At 40.1% G+C, this 18,976-nt stretch overlaps 2 protein-coding genes across 4 annotated transcripts in view; one reads left to right on the forward strand and one right to left on the reverse strand.

Moving 5' to 3' along the window:
- Nucleotides 1-101: 101 nt before the first annotated feature.
- aknad1 (AKNA domain containing 1) lies at nucleotides 102-12,039 on the forward strand. Of its 3 annotated transcripts, none has more exons than XM_006786599.2 (22): nucleotides 102-569; nucleotides 1,679-1,888; nucleotides 2,528-3,600; nucleotides 3,740-3,814; nucleotides 3,915-4,026; nucleotides 5,414-5,562; nucleotides 5,643-5,702; nucleotides 5,809-5,942; nucleotides 6,046-6,223; nucleotides 7,417-7,559; nucleotides 7,926-8,084; nucleotides 8,328-8,487; nucleotides 8,604-8,698; nucleotides 8,796-8,998; nucleotides 9,089-9,203; nucleotides 9,802-9,978; nucleotides 10,174-10,259; nucleotides 10,391-10,528; nucleotides 10,612-10,719; nucleotides 10,929-11,040; nucleotides 11,145-11,313; nucleotides 11,465-12,039. In XM_006786599.2, the coding sequence occupies exons 2-22, from the start codon at nucleotides 1,684-1,686 to the stop codon at nucleotides 11,642-11,644; spliced, it is 3,831 nt and encodes a 1,276-aa protein (XP_006786662.2). In that variant the 5' UTR covers nucleotides 102-569; nucleotides 1,679-1,683; the 3' UTR covers nucleotides 11,645-12,039. The 3 variants fall into 3 exon arrangements, with proteins under 3 accessions (XP_006786662.2, XP_087688354.1, XP_087688353.1); XM_087832228.1 differs by having other exon boundaries at nucleotides 8,607-8,698; XM_087832227.1 differs by having other exon boundaries at nucleotides 102-521.
- Nucleotides 12,040-14,471: 2,432 nt separating this feature from the next.
- LOC118453915 (scavenger receptor cysteine-rich domain-containing protein DMBT1-like) overlaps nucleotides 14,472-18,976 on the reverse strand; it is a 59,394-nt gene continuing 54,889 nt past the window's right edge. Inside the window, exons 15-20 of the mRNA XM_087831327.1 lie at nucleotides 18,475-18,783; nucleotides 17,706-18,014; nucleotides 16,982-17,269; nucleotides 15,815-16,147; nucleotides 14,684-14,766; nucleotides 14,472-14,593 (exon numbers count right to left, since the gene is read on the reverse strand). Coding sequence (XP_087687453.1) covers nucleotides 14,489-14,593; nucleotides 14,684-14,766; nucleotides 15,815-16,147; nucleotides 16,982-17,269; nucleotides 17,706-18,014; nucleotides 18,475-18,783 — 1,427 coding nt within the window. The 3' untranslated portion in view covers nucleotides 14,472-14,488. The remainder of the gene's footprint in view (nucleotides 14,594-14,683; nucleotides 14,767-15,814; nucleotides 16,148-16,981; nucleotides 17,270-17,705; nucleotides 18,015-18,474; nucleotides 18,784-18,976) is intronic.

Consider the following 18,976-nt stretch of genomic DNA (forward strand, 5'->3'; position numbering starts at 1 on the left):
GTGTGTTTTCGCCAAGTAGCCAATCAGAGAGCGGCATTCAAATTTAGTCACGCCCCTGCAGAAAATTCATTGGACGAACAGATTTGAATGGAGAAGGGTGACGTTTTTGTGATAATGTAGCTGAGACAAGCACGAGCTTTATTGTGTTTGAAAGTTTGACACGCCTTGGCTTGCACACTTGTGGGGCTTCGGCACTGTGCATTATTATTTAGGAGGGCGAAAGTCTGCACATTCCCATACTTATTTTTAAAGAGAGAATAAGTATGTAATGGCCAATAGCCCAAAACTGTCACTTGCTAGCAGCCTTTTGGAGGAGGTTTCAGCACCGTTACCTAGCAACGAGACCCCGCTAGTTGTCATGCACGCTGCTGTCACCTCGGGTCCAGACGTTCAGCGCTGCCTTTTATCCATTATTAATGATGCCACAAAAACGAAACCTGTTCAGGAAGGCATATGTCAAGAAAGATGGGGGGAAATATTAAACCATCGCTGCTAGTTTCAAGACCTGGATCAACTTAAAGGTAATGGCACACTACTGAAGAAGAACCAGCCGGCTAAACACAACCAAGGTAAGTAACCACCGCCAGCAAAGCATTTCAGTAGTACTATGTCACTGAAATGCAGCTCAGACTTACATGCAGAAACAGTACAGACGCTTAAACGTGTTTGGTAACACTCACATACATGTAACTTGTAGTAGGAGATAAATGTCCTTTATATACTTTTACTCCACTACTCTTATGAAATGTAGTTATTACGATTATGGTAACAAGTACCTGAATATATATATCACATGACATATTTTGTTAACATACATGCAAAAACTTATGAGCTATTAAAATATCATATCAGGGTATTATATATGTATATTTAACTCTATATTAATGATGTGCAGTATTAACAGATTCCCGTGTGTTGCAAAATGTATTTTACAACTTGTTTTGTATAGATAATAGTTTTATATTATGACAAAGACACTTTTGTTTTAGCATAGTGTTTTTTTTTTCTTGGTTCGGTTTAGTTCACAGAGTGCGTTTATATAGTTTAGCTTTTAATAGTTTCAGTGTTAGATTTAGTCTTTTAAATTACTATTATTGTATGGAGGGCATGTGTCAGATGTAAGATTTAGGAAAATCAGTACAGGTTTTATGTTGAAAACACAGCTTTCAGAAAGCAGTTGACTGACAGTCTTGCGCACATCTAAAAATGTCAGTATTCACGTCCATCAGTGCCTCATCAGCCACATTGTGTCTAAATTTTTTACCAAAGTCACAGATACTAAAACTAAGGATTATTTCTATTTTATGAAGGAAGAACCCATTTAAAACAAATTAGTTATTTCTGAATGAAATAGATGAATTACTTTTTAAAAAATATTTATCTATATATTTATTTATAAGCCTTCTGCTGCTGTCAGACACTCAAAACAGACACAATGCGTTTCATCCAAGCATATAATTAACTCAAAAACTTTACACCCTCGCGGCACGCAATCTTCTGTGCACACATTATATTGATTGTTGAATAATTGACACCTTAGTGCTTTTTGATCCAGTGTTGTCACATTGCAGGTTGCGTTGCTAAGAGATGAACGGTGCTTCGTTCAGTTTTCTCACCCTGCTTTTTTCTTAACAGAGGTGAGGAGATATTAAACAGTGCATCCATTTTTCTGTTGCAGAGTCCATGGAGGGAGACCTGGGAGAGTCGGATGAGAATGTTCAGGGGGAGGACAGACCCGTAGTGCTGTGGGAAAAATGCATCGAGCAGAGCTTCTTTGTTGATCTCAGTGAGGATGAAAGTCTCCACTTAAGTGATCTGGAGAGTTCTTTGGCCTTGCATCTGTCCCAGGCAGAGTCTGCTGCCTCTGAAGCAAGCATCCATCTTAGTGGTAAAACATGCAGGCACTGTTGTTTATTGTGTCAGGTTTCTTGTATACTACGGTGAATTAGTGCGTATATAATGAAAAGTTTACATAAAACAAATTTTTTAATAATACATCATTTAGGGGTGGGGGAAAAAATCGATACTGTGTACTGACTTCAGAGCATGTTGATCCTTTTTCTGAGCAAGAATCCTGACTGTAATACAAACCGTTCAAGTTTGTCAACAATAAAACTGACTGAAATGAGAGAAAGACTGAGTGTGAGACTTTGATATTAGATAAAATGAATATTGATAAAGTTTACCTTTATGTACAGAATCTGAATATCGCAAAATATTTTAAAAAATTGCAATAATATTGTATCGTGCATTAAGTATTGTGATAATATCGTACCTTGGGATGTATGGTGATTCCCACCTCTAACATCATTATAAATATGTTGGCATGCAGAATGTTAAACATCTGCTATGTTTTTTTGCTCACTTCAGGTGTGACAAAACAAATGCAATGACATATATATTGTTTTTGCAAAGTCATGAGTTTTCACTCTCATCATTAGCCTTAAAAATCACAACAAGCTGATTTAATGGAATCAACATGACCCTGTAATTAGGTTTTCATGGTATTTGGGTTTTTAATTTGCAGGGGATGCGGAGCTGTCTGGCTTGGATGACTCCTCCTCAGAGAGCAGTGTGGGCAGTCAGAGCGGCAGGGTTCTAGAGAGCAGTTCCAAGAGAAACCTCTTACACGTGTCTTCCCAAAGATCAAACACCATGCAAGATAAGCAGGGAAGTGAGGACACTGGACAAAATACCAGTGATGAGGATCAGGAGGACTTGCCATATGATGGCAACATTGGAAGCCCTTACTTCAACAAGAAAGATTCCTCTGAGGGAAACATTAGCTCTGATGGAGGACACACTGTTCATGTAAGTCCTGATCTTTCTGGTCAGCTTGAATTGGTGCAAGAAGATATCAGCACAAAGCAGGACAATGTTTTTGATGCTTCCAAGCAAAGTGAGCTTGGTGGACCGCATCCTGGTGCTGCAGACATTAACCAGTTATTGCTGCGGCATTTCTCCCACGAGGAATTGCTGCGGTTGGGTAGGCTGATCGAGGCAGAGACCCTGCCAGAGGTGTCCCTGTTGGAGAGTGCAGACGACAGTGTTTTTAGCCGGGCTCCAACACACAACAGCAAAGCAGTGAATAATAACCACACAGAGAGCTCAGATGAAAAGAGTAATGCTCCATCAAAAAAAGCAAGTTCAGAAGAGCAGATAGAAAAGAAGACTCCTACTTTCACATCTGGTGCTTGTGCAAACAGCATGTCCAACTGTGAAAGTACAGATTCTAAGCAGAGCATTGGGGATTTCAGTGCAGATGAAGTAAAGCAGGACAAAGCAGATGAGGAGGAAGAGCAGGTTCAGAGAGTTCCTCTGGTGCGTACAAGATCCTTCAGCGAGATGAAGTATGGCCAAGGCCAAGTCCATTACCCGCTTCCCGACTTCTCCAAGGTTGCCCCTAAAGTGAAAATCCCCAAAACCCCAGCCAGATCACTTCCTCAGTGCCCTAGCACCATTCACAGAGCTCAGTCTTCCCCAGGCATGTTAGAGGTGATCAGCAGAGTCTTGGAGGACTCAGTCCTGCCAGCCGGGAAAGCTAATGTCTTTAAAGATGAAGAAAAGCACACTCCTCCTGCACTGGTGCACCATCTGCAGGTAAAAAGCATTCAGATCATATCTTTGCATTGCAAATGAACCTTAGACTTTCAGTTTCTTTAGCTGATATTTTCTGTCATCGTTGCATTACTGTTTTCTTAGATAGAGCTGTAACATCCATCCTCTCTATTTTCTTTAGGCTGAATATGATAAATTACTCACCAAATACGCAGAGGCAGAGAACCTCATTGATCAGATGAGACTAGGAACCAGTGTAAGTTCTAAGGTTTCTTCCTGGTGTAATTCACACGGGCCTGTGTTAAATTAGTTACATTTCAAATGTAAGATACAAAGGTATTTATTGCTTTTCACAGAATCAGCCCTCCTCAGAACTCATGCTTTATTTAGAGGATGATGATGAAGATCAGGGGCAGTTAGCTGAGCTGAGCCATCTTGGATACAAAGCTCCTCATGTTCCCTCATCAGGTACGGCTCCGTGTCCGACATCTGATATCATGAAAGGTTAACTTCCTTCTACTACATGAAACTAAAGTCTGACTGGATTCCTCAGAGAGTGATCAGTTTAGATGACACATTTTTTAATGAAACCTTTTAATGACATTGAAAAAAATAACTGAATATTTATGACAAACCAGGCCTGTGTATCTTTATTTAAACACCGAACGATCAGAAAGTCGAGTTAAACACTACGTTAAAGGCATGTTGTGCTCAGGCCAGCAGCTGCTCTCCAGTTTGTTGTCATTTTAGCTGGAAAATAGATTGAGTATTTTATTGAATCCAGTATTCTGCCTTAGTTTTGTGGTGCCTCACAAATATTTTGCATACATAGAAGAGCTACATGCTTCACATTCATTCTGATCCCTCCATACAGTCGATGTGTGGCTCCTGTCCAGCTATAAGACGCAGACAGTTAAGAGTTAATACTACAGAAATGAAATGTGCCATGATGTGTTTGAGCTTTTTATTCATTTTAAAAGGCCATTCTGTTAGAGTAACCAGCTGCTGGCTGTGAGCATGGCTGCAGCTGCTCAGCCTGACTGTGGTGATTGAAGCTGTTTACAGATACTGCTGTTGTCCTCCAGCTGCCAGTGTGGTTTAACCTGCACTGCTGTGGACAGCTACAGTAGCATCTGAGCCTGTGGAGCATCGCTGACGGGGACTCAGGCAGTGAATCCATCACTGGGTGCACATAAAAATTGGTGTATAATGTTACAGCAAATAAAAACAGTCATGTTAAATTCAGAGTTAGGTGGCATGTCATTCTGCTGCAGTAATCACAGCTACGGTCTGTCTCTACGGCGGTTCTAATAAAGCTGCAGAACCAGTTAATCTAGCACTCTTTGTAAACACAGTGGTGCAGATTTAAACCTCAGCATGCAGCAGCAGCGAGGGCTATACTGACTAACTGTAGTTTAATAATTTAAATAATACTTGATAGTAATGCAGAAAAGCCTTTCTCCATAGGGGATACTAGATAAGGGAGAGGTAACACAAGTTTTTGTGAGGGACTCTAAAGTTAGTGTTGCCATGATCCTTGAGGGCCTCTGTTGTGATGTTATTCCCAGCCTAGTGGTTTGAGCTACATTACATCAGCTCTGACCCAACCCACCCTAACCGAACAACTAATCACAGCAGAGCGTCCCTCACACTGCCACGCCTCTGGCTGAGCTAATGATTTGGTCTGCATGCATTTTGTGCTTGGCAGCATTACTTATAACAATAAGTAAATAAAGCTACAAATAAAGATATATTGGCAGTAAAATCCCAGAGGATCTGTCGGGAACATTTTACTCATAACTTATTACCTTAATTATGTTGAGTGTGTATGACTCCCATGTTGGCTTGTTTTCAGAAAGCTTAAATGAAAAAGCTGAGTCAGCTGTCGTCAGCACCATTAAGGAGGCGGCCACAGCTTCCTCCAGCGAGCTTCAGGATAATCCTAGTGATGGGGAAAGGATGACCGCTGAGCTGAGAGACATCATCAGCCAGTTCATGCAGAAGGTGTGTTTGAAAATGACTACAGCTATTGTACAATTAAACACACACATATTTTAAACATTTACAAACCTTCTGCTCTTCAGGTGGATGAATTTAGATTTACTGTGAGCAACATGGCTGTAAGCACAGAAGAAAAGCAAATGGTAAGGATCCTTTACATCCTACATGTAAGGTAAACTACGTTTCAAGCACAATTTGGGGCCTGCTTTTTTTCTGCATGGGCATTAGTATAGACTGATCCTTTTGCAGATGTTGAGGAGCATGATGGAGGCTCAAGACCAGTTGGAAAGAAAATACATCAGTAAGAAGGAGGAGCACAGAGCTCTGGAGATGCAAAACTACATGGGCTTATCCAGGAACACTGGCACTTTTGATGCTAACAGGTCAGAGAGACCCTTGGGTGGCAGCTGTAAGTGTCAATATCATGTTTGTGCACCCATTTATGTGTGTGTGTGTGTGTGTGTGTGTGTGTGTGTGTGCGTGCAGACTAGTGGAAGGAGACATATTCAGGATAGGCATGCATCTTGAGGACATTAAGGAGATCATAGACAAAAACGTGTGTGATCAGATTTCTCCTCCTCACTCAACATCCACTCCCACGTCCACGACTGTACCCACTCCTGTCTGCATGTTCACACCTTCACCTCCACCTTCCCTGCATGAGGTAAAAGACACACAGAAAATTCACGTTTAATGTTTTTGCCACACTATTCATATTCTCTGATTTGGGGCCTTTTATAGTCAGAATACGCTGTGAATAGTAAACATGCAATGCTGCATAGCAACAGTTCAAATTCATACTAGTAGCAATGCAATTGTAGGTTTCCAAAAATTGTGTTGTTATGGTTAATTATTTATCTGCAAAAAATGACATTGTGAATATTTTAAATGCTCGTTTTGAATAAAAAGGTCTTTGCAACATGAGGTGTGATCAGAAAGTTCTGAAAAGCTTTTTCTGACTTAGATTTAGTCTGGATCGTTTTCAGCGTAGCTGCTACTTTCAGATCTGTCAGTGGAACTTCTGTTATGCTCTCTGTTGGATGCTGGAGGAGCTCCAGTGTTTTCTTTGTGCTCGTTACCTGAGGCTGCACATTAAAGCTTGTAAACTGCACTCTTATGCTGAAAACTGCTGTTGGCCGTTTCCTTATTGAATTTCTCCACAGGCTTGAGCTTCTGTGGAGCATCATTTGAGCATCTTTTTTCATTCCTTTACATCTTTCGCCTCTTAACAGAAAGCCTCTGTCACCTTGATTGCCTCGAGTTTCTCAGGCTCTTCTTGGGCCTACAATTCATTTTCTTTTCAGAGCATTTGTTTCATCTCCAGGGTTTCTTGGATGAGACCGTCCACCTTTGCAGATGACTGCTGACTGCCAGTTTGTGTATACATTCATCTACAAAAAAAACAGCCTCATCTGCTTTGGCCTCCGGAGCTGGTGGTTAAACTCCATGATTTTTTAAGAGGGTTTTTCTTCTCTTCCTCTCTTCCTCTTCTTCTCCAAATTAAGCTCAGCTACAAGCCTCTTATAAGTAGCTAAATGCTTGCCTTTTATGTTTTGAACAGTTGCCTTCACACTGGTCACTTTATCTACATTTTTTTTTCTTGGAGTGCAGTTTTATCTCTGCTTTTTCACGGTGGCTGCTTTCTGTCTTTTAGAGTCAGAAATATAAATTGAGAAGAACTTATAATAATCTCCCGTGCTCATGCTGCCTTTAAGGCTGAAATATATCCGCTCAGCCCTGTTGATATGATAGGGATGCTTATTTGCATCCATGCCCTGCATCTTCATTTGTGACAAATCCTTTCCTGGTACAGATGCTAAGTATGTGTATATGTTTGCATTAACTTTTATGTTTCAGGGGCAAAGTTATAAGATGGACACAGAAGAAGAAGCAGAAGGGGGCAGTGACCTTCAGATAAATGGTGGATCAGACCAAAGTAGTGAGCTCGTAACTGCTGACCCTCTAGTGAAAAACTCTGGACATGGCAGCTGCCAGTTACGGTACCAATAAATTTCTTCTTTGCAGTCTAATGTTTAGGTTTTAAACTTAAAACTTAAATTTTAAATCTTTCTTTTGTGAATATAACATCTTTATAGTTTCTGATATGCAGCAAATATACAGCTCAGTGGCAAATGTGCTGAAAAATTAAAGATGACTTGGATGGATATAAGTATACTGTAATAAACCCCCTTGTCCTGGCTAGTTGTTTATGCTGTGAGCGGTGCATACGTGTGTGTTTGTGCACGTTCTCAGCCTTCCTGTGGGCAGGTAGTGTTTCATGTACACAGCTGGTGTTGGGTTGCACAGTATGGAGGGAAGGGAGTGCTTGGGTCTGTGTGCAGGTATTCTTCTCTGGCCTGTTTTAGGGACTCAACGAGCTCCTTGGTTGGACTTGATGTCTGTAAAGCTGAGGATGAGGATGAGGAGAGGAGCTCTGGTTTGTCAGAGGTGGCAGATCACAGTGACATCTTAGCTTACCTGTGTGGAAACAAGACCACCTCACACGAGCAGTGGACAGTCAGCAGGTCAGTGTTGTGACTGTGAGGTGACTGACTCACAGTCACAGTCTTATGGCTTCTTATTGCTGTTTTTTAATTTTATATTTAAGTCTTCATAATGCAAGAGATCATGCTCAATACAGAAAACATAGGCATTGTCTTCTTCTCATAATGCTTTTCATATCCTACTGTTAAAAAAAGTTTTGAAACAAAACCACTGCTGTTTATTACACTTAGACTTTATACAGTAAACACTTGCTCTTTCTGCAGCCACAGCATCGAGGATAGAGTCTCCAGACAAAAGGATGAATGTGATCTGGGTGATTGTGTTAGTCTGGCAGTGGAGGTCTCCTGTTCCTCTGATGCACCAAGAGGCTCAGAGAGCCACAGCCGCTCAGAGCCGGATGTCAACACCTCATGTGCCTCGCAGGTCAGTTGCAGATACAAGCTAGCCTGTTTGACCGCTGCTGTCTCTTCCACCCAATTAAAATGCAATGCAAATTTTCATGCATGTCTTTTGGTTAAAACCTTGTTATTGATGCACAGAAGATGGTGAGTTCAGAGACAGACAGCGGATTTGGGAGCTCTTACTTGAATCATTCGGGCTCGGGATCATTTCAATCAAATCTGCTTCCAGAAAGGTGTGAGTGAGAGTATTTTAATGACTGGTTCACCATCATAAACATATTACATGAGCCTAACATGAGAATACCTTAAGCTGAGCTTTTGCTTCTGCAGTGTGCTGTCCCAGAAAGAAGGTTTAAGTAGCTCAGACAGTGAAGACTCGTGCTCCCACCTGCAAACAGCCATCCATCCTGCCATCACTGGCTACCAGTGGGCCAGCCCCCACCCATCTGTCCTAACACAACACTGTGGAGCAACAGCTGCAGTGGATCTGTGGGTGGACAGTACCACTAAGAAACCTTCAGCAATGCTGCAAGGTGAGTAATCTCCATCACTGCATGTTCACTTTTTATGTCATGTTTTCTGGTCAGTGCTAAAGTTCCTCATGTCCACCACTGACCAAACAGGATCTGACCAAAGCCTGTCTGCTCAGCACCATCAGCTCATATCTCAACCTCTACTTGGCACCTCCATGGATACTGATGGCAGAGGCAGCCCTCTGCGCTCCTGCTCTTGTAATAGGTCAGTATGCTGAAAACAAACACCAGTGTTAGTGAATAATCAATGCACTGCTGTGAATTCAAATGTTAAACCACTGTGGGTAAAATTATGAAGAGTGTGTATAATTAACATGAAAACAGCAGCAAAATAAAGTGGCACTTTATGGGAGTGAGACTTTCACCCTTTGAAAGTGTTGGTGCTCAACCTCTTTAAGAAGAAATAAAAGTTAAAGCCAGAGGGCGGTGTAGGACGCAAATTTGGTCTTGCACCTTTAAAGTGGCAGCAGACAACTGGTTATAAAGCTTATAGGAATAAATCTAATGCAAATAATTACAGTTGAAGGCCACTCTTGAAACCTTTGAATTCTTAGAGCTCTCCCTTGAAAAACAGCTCATCTGAGATTCACCCTTTTGGTTTCGATCTCTCTGTGTTGTTGCCTTCGTTACGTCGACCAACAATTGTTCTTTTTTTGTTTTGAAGGGGTTTCACAAGTATGTGGCTTTGTTCTAGCAGTCAGCATTTAAGCTAAATATTTGCCCGTATCTACTGGAACTTTATCATGACCTTTTTTTCCCGTTTTATGAGCATTTACATTTCTGTGTCACTTGTGTGTGACCAGTGAGGCTATAATGGCCTTGCAATCGGAGGTGTCTAGGCTAAAGAAGGACCTGGAGGTGGGCTTAGTGCAATTACCTCACTTAGCTCAGAAGATGGACTATCTCACCTCAAAATACAGACAAGAGCGCCAGGAGTGCCGGTCCAGAACCAGGACTTACCAAAGTCCAGCCTGTAACAGGTGGGACTCTGATCATCATGGTCAATGAATGAAAGATGGACATTTTGTAAAGTGTTATCATGTTGATAGTGACATGTATTATATCTAGTAAACTAACAAGTAAGAATTTCAGTTTCATGATAAACATTTAAACAGAAATAACCATTTAGAGTCCAAATGTCTTCTCATATTGATTATTTGTATCATAACATGTAGAGTGGGGAGTATCAGCAGCAGATATGTGAGTAAGGCAAGGCTGGAGGACTGGATCTCATCAGACATGGACCCCAGCCAGAGCAAAGGTAGACCCCCACCAGCCATAAAACTGTGTAAACTCCAATTGTCTGGCTCTAAGTTCCCTTCCCTGCTTTGATATGAGTGCATGCAGATGTTACTTCATCCTTTTAATGTAATTTGTTCGTTTGCTCTTCAGGCACAGACAGCAGTGAAACAATCTCTGAGATAATGTTGCAGTTACACAGTTCACCAGCAGGGAGCAGAAAAGGTGGCAGAGGCGTATCCTCGGGACCTGAGTTTCAGTTTAAACAACAGGCGGTCCAGCCCAAAGGAGGTCAGAGCCAGAGTCACAGCAGAATTTGGTTTCACTTTATTTGGATGATTTTCTGTCTGATTGTCTTTGAACTGAACATTCAGTTTCTCCTGCTGAGTGGACAGAGGGAGGTCGCTCACTGGAAACTTCTGGGTTGAGAAGCTGCAGTTTAAAAGGAAAGAACGACATGATGTCTGACTTCAGACCACAGAGTGAGAAACTGTTTCATGTCAGGTTTTGTCCATCAAGGTTTTGATTTAATAAGTTATGAAACTGACCTCAGTAAACAATCATTTATTAGTGTTATCTGGATGAATAGTGTAAAGGCTGTAATACTGTAAGGTGAAAAGGAAAATCACTGCTGTCAATACGTACTAATTCTTACTGAGCACACTGTTTGTCATGTTTCTGTGATCTACAGTCGTCACAAATAGTTTATACTCCAAGGACAGATGGTCTCTTCTCTCCAGCTCATTTCTCCAGAAGCCGCTATTGCAGGTCAGCTACGGCTCCTCCTGCAGTCTGCCGGCCAGGTAAAATACAAGCGTTAACTGCACTGAGATATTTATCAGCTGTACGCTTCATAGTTTTTTCTTGGGATAAATCATTCTTTCTTGCTACGTGTTGTCAAATCCAGCTATAAATTTAGGGAGCCACCGCTGCAGTCCATGTCCCATCACAGAAGACGTTCCACTCAGTCTGACACAGCACTCCTGCCCAGCAATGTGTACTTTCAGCGGACACCGTCTCCATCATCGGTGCCCTTCAAGACTGGCAGCAGGACAAGCAGACGTAGCAGGAGCAAGGTCAAATGTCTCACACTTTAACGCAAATCAGATAAACCAGTTCTCTTTATATACAAGAACATCTGCTGTATATCATAAAAAAGATCAGGTCTTTACTGTGACATACACGAGTCTTACTTGGCTTAAGGGACAAGTTTCTTTGGTTTTCTAGGAAGAAGACGTGAACAGGACTCTGGACCAGGCGATTGAGATGGCTCGCAGCATGAAGAGGACCACTGACCGCATGGCCAGGAGGCTGTCTGCAGATCTGGCTAAGGCTCAGCTACACAGGAAACTGCACCACATGCAGTCACAAGGTGGAAGGAAACACCTGGAACCTGGCTATGGATGAGTTTATACTCTCATCTCTTTGCCTGATACCTTTATGAAATATATTTTAATTAAAGTATATCTGATTCACAGATGTGATCTGTGATACGTTTGTTTTTGTTTTCTTTTGTTTTAAACAGTATCGTCTATAGTAGTAACACGTATAGTACGTTTTGAAAGTTACTGATATTTTTTATGAATGGGCAACATTTTTTTAATATGAATTGTCTTCATGTTTTGATTTGATCTCAAGGCCTCTGAAGAACATTTTTATCCATCCATCTTAACTGTATTCTTACCAAAATGTATTCAAAATAAATGCTGTGAGGCACAATGTGATCTCATAGTGACGACAACGGTAGACATAGAGTACATTGCGACAAGTTGAAGCAATAAATGTAAACTTTATTTTCACAATGCTCCATGTCACTGAACACCCTGGTAAACTTTTTTTAATGTCAGGTGAAATATAAGAAGTGAAACTACAGTGAATGTATGATTTAGAGATGGAAAATGTAGGAAGAAAACAGATGAAATTGGGTGCTGCAAGTGAAAATACATCCTTAACCATCCTTAGATATCAGGTGACTCTCTCTGATATTTCACCTCTTTACTTTGCCTGCTTCAGTTGTATGTTTGTGATCATTTTCCTGCAGAATCATGCAGTGAGTTTTATGCGTTTGGCATTTGTAGTTTTTTCCTGTTTGTACCGACTTTGTTTTTTTCTTTTAACTGTGATGTCAGTGCACAGATTTGGAGACAATACCTCTTTCTTACGACTCTCAGTAAATGATAAGAAACAGCAGCACAGTGCAAAGATTCATACATGTTGCAGACACTGAAATGCACCTTAAGGTCCCCACACAAAGATACGGGCACACACCTGTCCTCGGGATTAAAGCTGATGTTATTGCAGGTAAAGCTGATGAAACTGTCCGCCAAAATTCAAACACGCTTTGATGTGATGGCCTTTCTCAGTCATGCACTGGATTCTAAAACTTCTTGTAATATCAGCCAGGTTGTGCTGTGCAGTGAACAGTGCGATAGTCAAGGTTATCTAAAACCCACTAGTTTAATTGGTTTAACCTTCATATTTTAAAACAGAAAATATTCTGGCATCTCTTAAAGAAAGTTCGTTTTTAGCTCTCTTCCAGCAAACTGACCAAACCAGTTGATCTCCTCTGCACATCTAAGCAGAAAATGCAGAGATCATCCTTTTTTTAATCAAAATAAATAATAAAACTATAAATAAGATGAATGAAAGACTGGGGCAGGTGGTTAGCAAGATGACAAAAGGCTGATAACTAGCAGGAAAAAAAGACATCACATTTAATACAATCACATATTTATTTCAACAAATTATAAAATGTGACAGAAAAACAGTGATGCAAAAAACTTGACAGTAGTATAAACTAAAGTCGAAGCAAAGCTCTAGCCTTTTACTGATCATGAGCATTACTGCAGCTGAACAAACTTTATTTAACACAGAAATAAAAGCACAAATATCTAATGTACTAACAGGAAATAAAGCCGCTAATTAAGATTCTCTGTGACAGCAGTCCTACTAGCTGTGTTGATCTTGGACAGCAGGGGGCGTAGCTTTACCAGCTTATATAAATCTGGGACTCTCCACCATTTGACCCTAGAACAGAAGAAGCTTCTCGGATGAGAGGTGAAACGTCTTCAAGCAACTTAAAGAACCTTCACAGACTTATAGTGGTCAGAAAGCTCAAAGGTGGAGTACATCAAGTTCAACAAAAGATGTTGTTGGGTGGTAACATGATGTGAAAAATTTCACTGATCCTATGCTGTGTCAGAATTACTCAGCACATTACAGCCAAGTGTTGGATCAGTGGTGTCTGACATGCTCTCAGAAATCAGTATATTTTCCTTGACTTCGTATCTTCACAGATGGGTGAACGAAAACACTTCATATGTCCCACAAAAACTTGTTAGCCAGAAGGACGGAGTCAAAGACAGGCCTGATTAAATCTGCGGGGGTCTAGTCGGTCCTACTGACACAATCCGGCCTAATGTGACCAGATCCCAACAAAGTGGGTCAGTGAGTGTTTGGGACATGTTACTGATGGTGAGAGGTGGTTTGAAATTTTCATACATTTAGACATCAAACATGTGAAGGAGTTTTTCAGCTTCCTCTGAGCTGACATTAATGTTAGAGATATTTTTGGTCTTTGTAAAAGTGTGGACTCCACTTTACTGTTGCAATAAAAGGCTGACAGTTTAGCTTAGCTCAAGAAATCATCAAATCAAAGTCAAACGTCATAAACGTCATACTTTAAGTTATAAGCGGCATGTATGTGAGTCTTGAGTCACCCCTGTTTTCCTTATATTCGCTATTTCTTAATGACATGACTTTCAGATACTGTTCATCTGCTGTAGTTTCTGACTCCTGTCATGTCTTCCCTGCAAACTGCAAACCACACTGAGATGTACAAGCTAAAAAGCTGTTGGATGATGTCATTCATTTAACCCCCTCTGGCCCCGGCTGCATACTTCTCCTTCTCATCACTGTCATACATTCCTGCTGTGAGTGCCACAGGATAGGAGGCTATAAATAAGGGAACTTGTTTTTTTTAATGGCAAATACTTTCAAACACTCGAGAGTACAAAGACATCACAAACTGACACATATTCTGTCTAGCAAAAGATAGAGGTTATTGAGGGAAAAAAAATACTTAATCTGTTAAAACTTCACTTTTAGAATCAGAGAAAGATGAAAAAAAAGAGAGAGGACTGGAGTATATATGGGCTAATATATATCTATATACATATATAGAAAGAGATAGATATAGATAAAATCAGATAGTGGATTTTAAACTTGTGTGTGTTTCTATGTGTTTCAATTCTATTCTATTTCTTGGACCGCTTCCTCCTCAGCCTCCACTTCTTCAGATCTGGAAACATCTGTCTCATCGTTCTCCTTTTTGTCTGATTTCTGCTTTTTGATGACCTGGAGAGACGATACACAATCCATGTTACTGTTCCTACACTTCTCAGCTACTACTCAGTTTCATACATGCAGTTATTTTCTCTGATGTACCTTATAGTAGAAATAAAGGGCAATGTTCTCCAAAAGCAGAACCAGTGGCAGGAAAACATATCTCAGGATTGGAGTTCTTGAATCTGTGGAAACAGATCAGTCACTCAACACAATATTACCCAGTTATGGTTTAGGAGGCGTGGCTCCATCTGACGAATATGGTGACCACAATACAACATTGCAGACTGTACAACAGCTACTAATGAACTACCTACAGTTAGGTTTAGAAAGCTTTAGATTTGTGTTATTTTAAGTGTGTAGCCACACTTACATGATGTAAATGTGAGACTCAAAGTGATTTTGAAGGATTCAACAAAAGTATTTAATGTGCTGTGAAGAAATTAACATTTTATAGCCACAATTTTCAGGCACTTAACAGGTGTGGGTTATTTCTTTGTTTAACTTTTTTCATAACATATGGCATTATTAAACTTGATTAAAACCACATACTTACAAAAAATGTTTAAATATTCCAAGTATTTTTTAAATCCTTTTTCTGTGTCATCGAAAACCTTCCAACATGATGCAGTCAAACTATCACTGCCATGATCAGTAGATGCTACTGACTGTGTGTAGATGGAAGAACCATTAGCAGATGCGTAAAGACTGACAGGACTGAACTGAAAGTGTGCCATTTATTTTGGCTAATAACAAGGATTAGCAAAACAAAGGCCAAAAAGAGAAACTGAAACCCTTAACATGGAAAACACACTAGGGCAAGATAAAGACCTGCTCTGTCCTATGGAAAAAGAAGACGACAACTTTATACAGTACAGACACACACGGGCAATCAGGGAAGCAGAGACAGCCGGGGAGAACAAGACACAGCTGAATTAAATCACAGAAAACTAAACAATGGAAGCAAAACTAAAAGCAAAGCACAAGGAACACTAGCTCTCAAAATAAAACACGAAGTGCAATGTGGAAAACAGACACATGAATGAATGAGCAGAGAACACTGAGCGAGGAATTAAACTTTAAAGCAACGAGGAACTGAAAACAAGACTAAATAGACTAAGAACAAGTGCAAATGCTAAACAAGACTTGAAAGTTTAAAAAACTCAAAACATTACGTAAACTGACCCATGACACTCACAGCAAACAGAAAGTTCTGTTGTCTGCTTAACTTACATATAACGGAGACATAAATCGACATCGTCTCAGGAGAAGTGAATGTTCCTTCTGTCAGAGTTATCTCATACACACAGCTGTAGAGGCCCTCGTGTTCAAAGTCAGCTACAGGGAAACTAAAGGAGGCTGAGCTGTTGACAGATGCTTTGGTGTGTTTCCTGCGTTTCATGTTGGAGCCAGAGTAGATGAGATTGAAAACTCCTCCTGAATAGCGATCATTGTTTGAGCAGGTGAAGATGATGCTGTAGCCCTTCATGATTTCTCTACCTTCAGGAACGTTAGCAAGTCCTCTATCTGGAGATGTCACAGAGATCCTGGGCTGCTGCAGCAACACTGAAAACAAAATAAACAACAAATAAAGAAGCTCTATTGAAAAAGAGGCACCACCTGGTGGCTGAAAAAACTCTTTTAATGTGTGTGTCATGTGTGAATATGATCCAGATCTTTTTAACTGACTGAAAACATTTAATCCATCATTAAACAAACAAGACAGCTCAGGATTGTTGAGGTGCTAGAATCATTTATTCCTCAAGAATAGGACAACATTTCTCTCCCAAAAGTCCAGCAATTCTTTGGTGCCCAGACATTTCAGATTAATTCAGTTTTTATAGATATTGAGAATTCAAAACACCTCAAGGCGCTTTATATTATAAGATAAAGACTGTACAGCGTTAAAGAGAAACCGCACCCTATGAATTAGCACTTGGCAACATTGGGAAAGAAAGGCTCCCTTTTAACAGGAAGAAACCTTTGGCCAAACCAAGGATTTAGATTTTAGATTTAACAGGGAGTCAATGAAGAAATACCAACATGGGAGAAATATGCGTTCTCTTTCTCTCAGTCTCTCGCAGCTGTATTTTGGATTAACTGAAGGCTTTTCTGGGAGTTTTTAGGGCAGGATGAATATGAAAATCTTTATTCACATGGCGTTTATTTTAATTTATTGATTGCAGTGAACACTGGCATGAAATTAAGTTGGGTTTCTGCAATCTTAGACATAATTGGGAAGTGACTATTAAGTGTTGTCGTTGATTGATGAACTGCTGAAATTAAGACTTCTTATCTTAATGGATGTTATATTTTCATGCTAATAACCTGTAGTGGGCGTCACAAGTAAACACAGTATTTTCCTATCACTGTAATATAAGCAGTAGTACATTTTATTACCAGTAACAGAGACGGTGACAGAGTCACTTGTGGAGATGCTGGAGTCGTGTGAATATTCACACTGGTACAATCCGTCCTTGTCAAAATCTACTTTGAGGATCTTGAATGTAGCAGAGTTGGTAGTTGATGGTTTTGTCTGACTGAATGAGCCTGAAATCTGCTTCAGAGTAAATTCTCTTTGTAGTAGCTGTTGGCTTTGAGGTGATATTGAACAAGTGATGCTGACATCACTTCTCCGGTCAACTTTACCAGCAGGAATCATGAAGATTCTGGGCTTTGGGAGGATCACTGAGGAAACAGCAGTCATGGAGAGACGATTCAATTAAAAATGGCAAAAATTTACTTTATATATTAATAATTGTCATGGAAATTTCAAATAAACCCGCAAACATCTCGGTGAGCATGATTTCAAGTGAGCTTAATAACATACTGCAATATGAAGAGACACCTAAGCAGTCTCTGACAATGGCTGCCATCCTCACATCTTATATACCCACACTGACAAAGACTCTATGTAACTCTTACATGTTACACATGTGTGTTAGAGCATAAGGCCCATTTACGGTGCACATGCATACAACTGGTGAAAATGTGATTCTACCATTACTAAAGTGATATGGTTAAACTATGTGATCAATACAAAAAGAAAGAAATCTCCCACCACATAACAGTATTTAAATATTATTGATATTTAATGATAAATATTTAAAAAATAATTTCTCACCTGAGCAGACAACACCAGCATCCTTTTGGTGAGTACAGTCATGTGTCCCAAATCCTCTGTGCTGACACTCAGTCAGAGATCTCTCACTTCCTGAACAGTCCACATCATCAAGCCAGATGGATCCACTTCCCTCACCAAAGCGAGCTGATACAGCAGCACTCTGTGCCGTTCCACAGCCGAGCTCTCTGCAAACCACCTCAGCATCATTTATGTCCCAGTTATCATCACAGACTGTTCCCCAAGTGTTGTTGTAAAAGATTTCGACTCTTCCAGAGCACAAAGTGCTTCCAGATAATCTGACTGGCACACCTGGGAACAGTGAGGATAATAAACAATAAGACAAAACATTTTGATGGACTGAATGTTATTCAGTGTGTAATTGGTTCATGAGTGCAATCATTTGCAAACTTTACATCACTCAGCTGCTCAATGATCATAAAAAACAAACAAAAGAACAGTCCTACAGTCCTATTTATATACTTTATGTTAAGTTCACATTTCAGTGTTGAATGTTATTATAGGACGCTTCAATCATATTAAATCGGTTTCTTTTGACAGTTCTCACTCATCACTTTATTTGTCAGGCTGTGAATAATTAATATTGAATGATAACAAACAAGTCAAGCTAATAATTTTTCATAAATGCTGGAGTCGTAAATAATATTAATGACATAATATTAAAGACAAAACCAAGAGGTAATGAAATAAATAGTAAAAAATTGTATTGACCTTTATTATTAATTTACTTTTGATTAGTAAAGTTTCTTACCTGAACAGACAACACCAGCATCCTTGCTGTGTGTACAGTCATGTTTCCCAAATCCTCTGTGCTGACACTGAGTCAGAGATCTCTCACTTCCTGAACAGTCCACATCATCAAGCCAGATCGATCCTCTTCCTTCACCAAAGTGAGCGGACTTAGTGGCTTTCAGTGCTGTTCCACAGTTTAACTCTCTGCAGACCACCTCAGCATCATTTAACTCCCAGCTATCATCACAGACTGTTCCCCAAGTGTTGTTGTAAAAGATTTCAACTCTTCCAGAGCAACGAGTGGACCCAGTTAATCTGATGCGTGCACCTGAACTCAGAGTACATGCATTTAATATTTTAATTGAACATTATTGTGAGACTCATTTCTGTACATTAAATAAGTTTCATTCATCTCACGTTCACTCAGACTCACTGTGCACAAATACATGGCAATAACTACACACAGACCCACATTTATGTCTTTTAATTACTGGCAGTTTAAAAAGATGATGGAAAACATA

Source organism: Neolamprologus brichardi, chromosome 18, assembly GCF_056152115.1.
Source record: "Neolamprologus brichardi isolate AB-2024 chromosome 18, ASM5615211v1, whole genome shotgun sequence".
Classification (NCBI taxonomy): domain Eukaryota; kingdom Metazoa; phylum Chordata; class Actinopteri; order Cichliformes; family Cichlidae; genus Neolamprologus; species Neolamprologus brichardi.

Bases quoted from the DNA above. Each gene is read 5' to 3' on its own strand.
- aknad1 (XM_006786599.2), top strand. From the start codon at position 1,684: ATGGAGGGAGACCTGGGAGAGTCGGATGAGAATGTTCAGGGGGAGGAC. The intron at 8,085-8,327 runs GTCAGTGTTGTG...CTCTTTCTGCAG, and splicing joins GAGCAGTGGACAGTCAGCAG to CCACAGCATCGAGGATAGAG. The intron at 8,488-8,603 runs GTCAGTTGCAGA...ATTGATGCACAG, and splicing joins ACACCTCATGTGCCTCGCAG to AAGATGGTGAGTTCAGAGAC.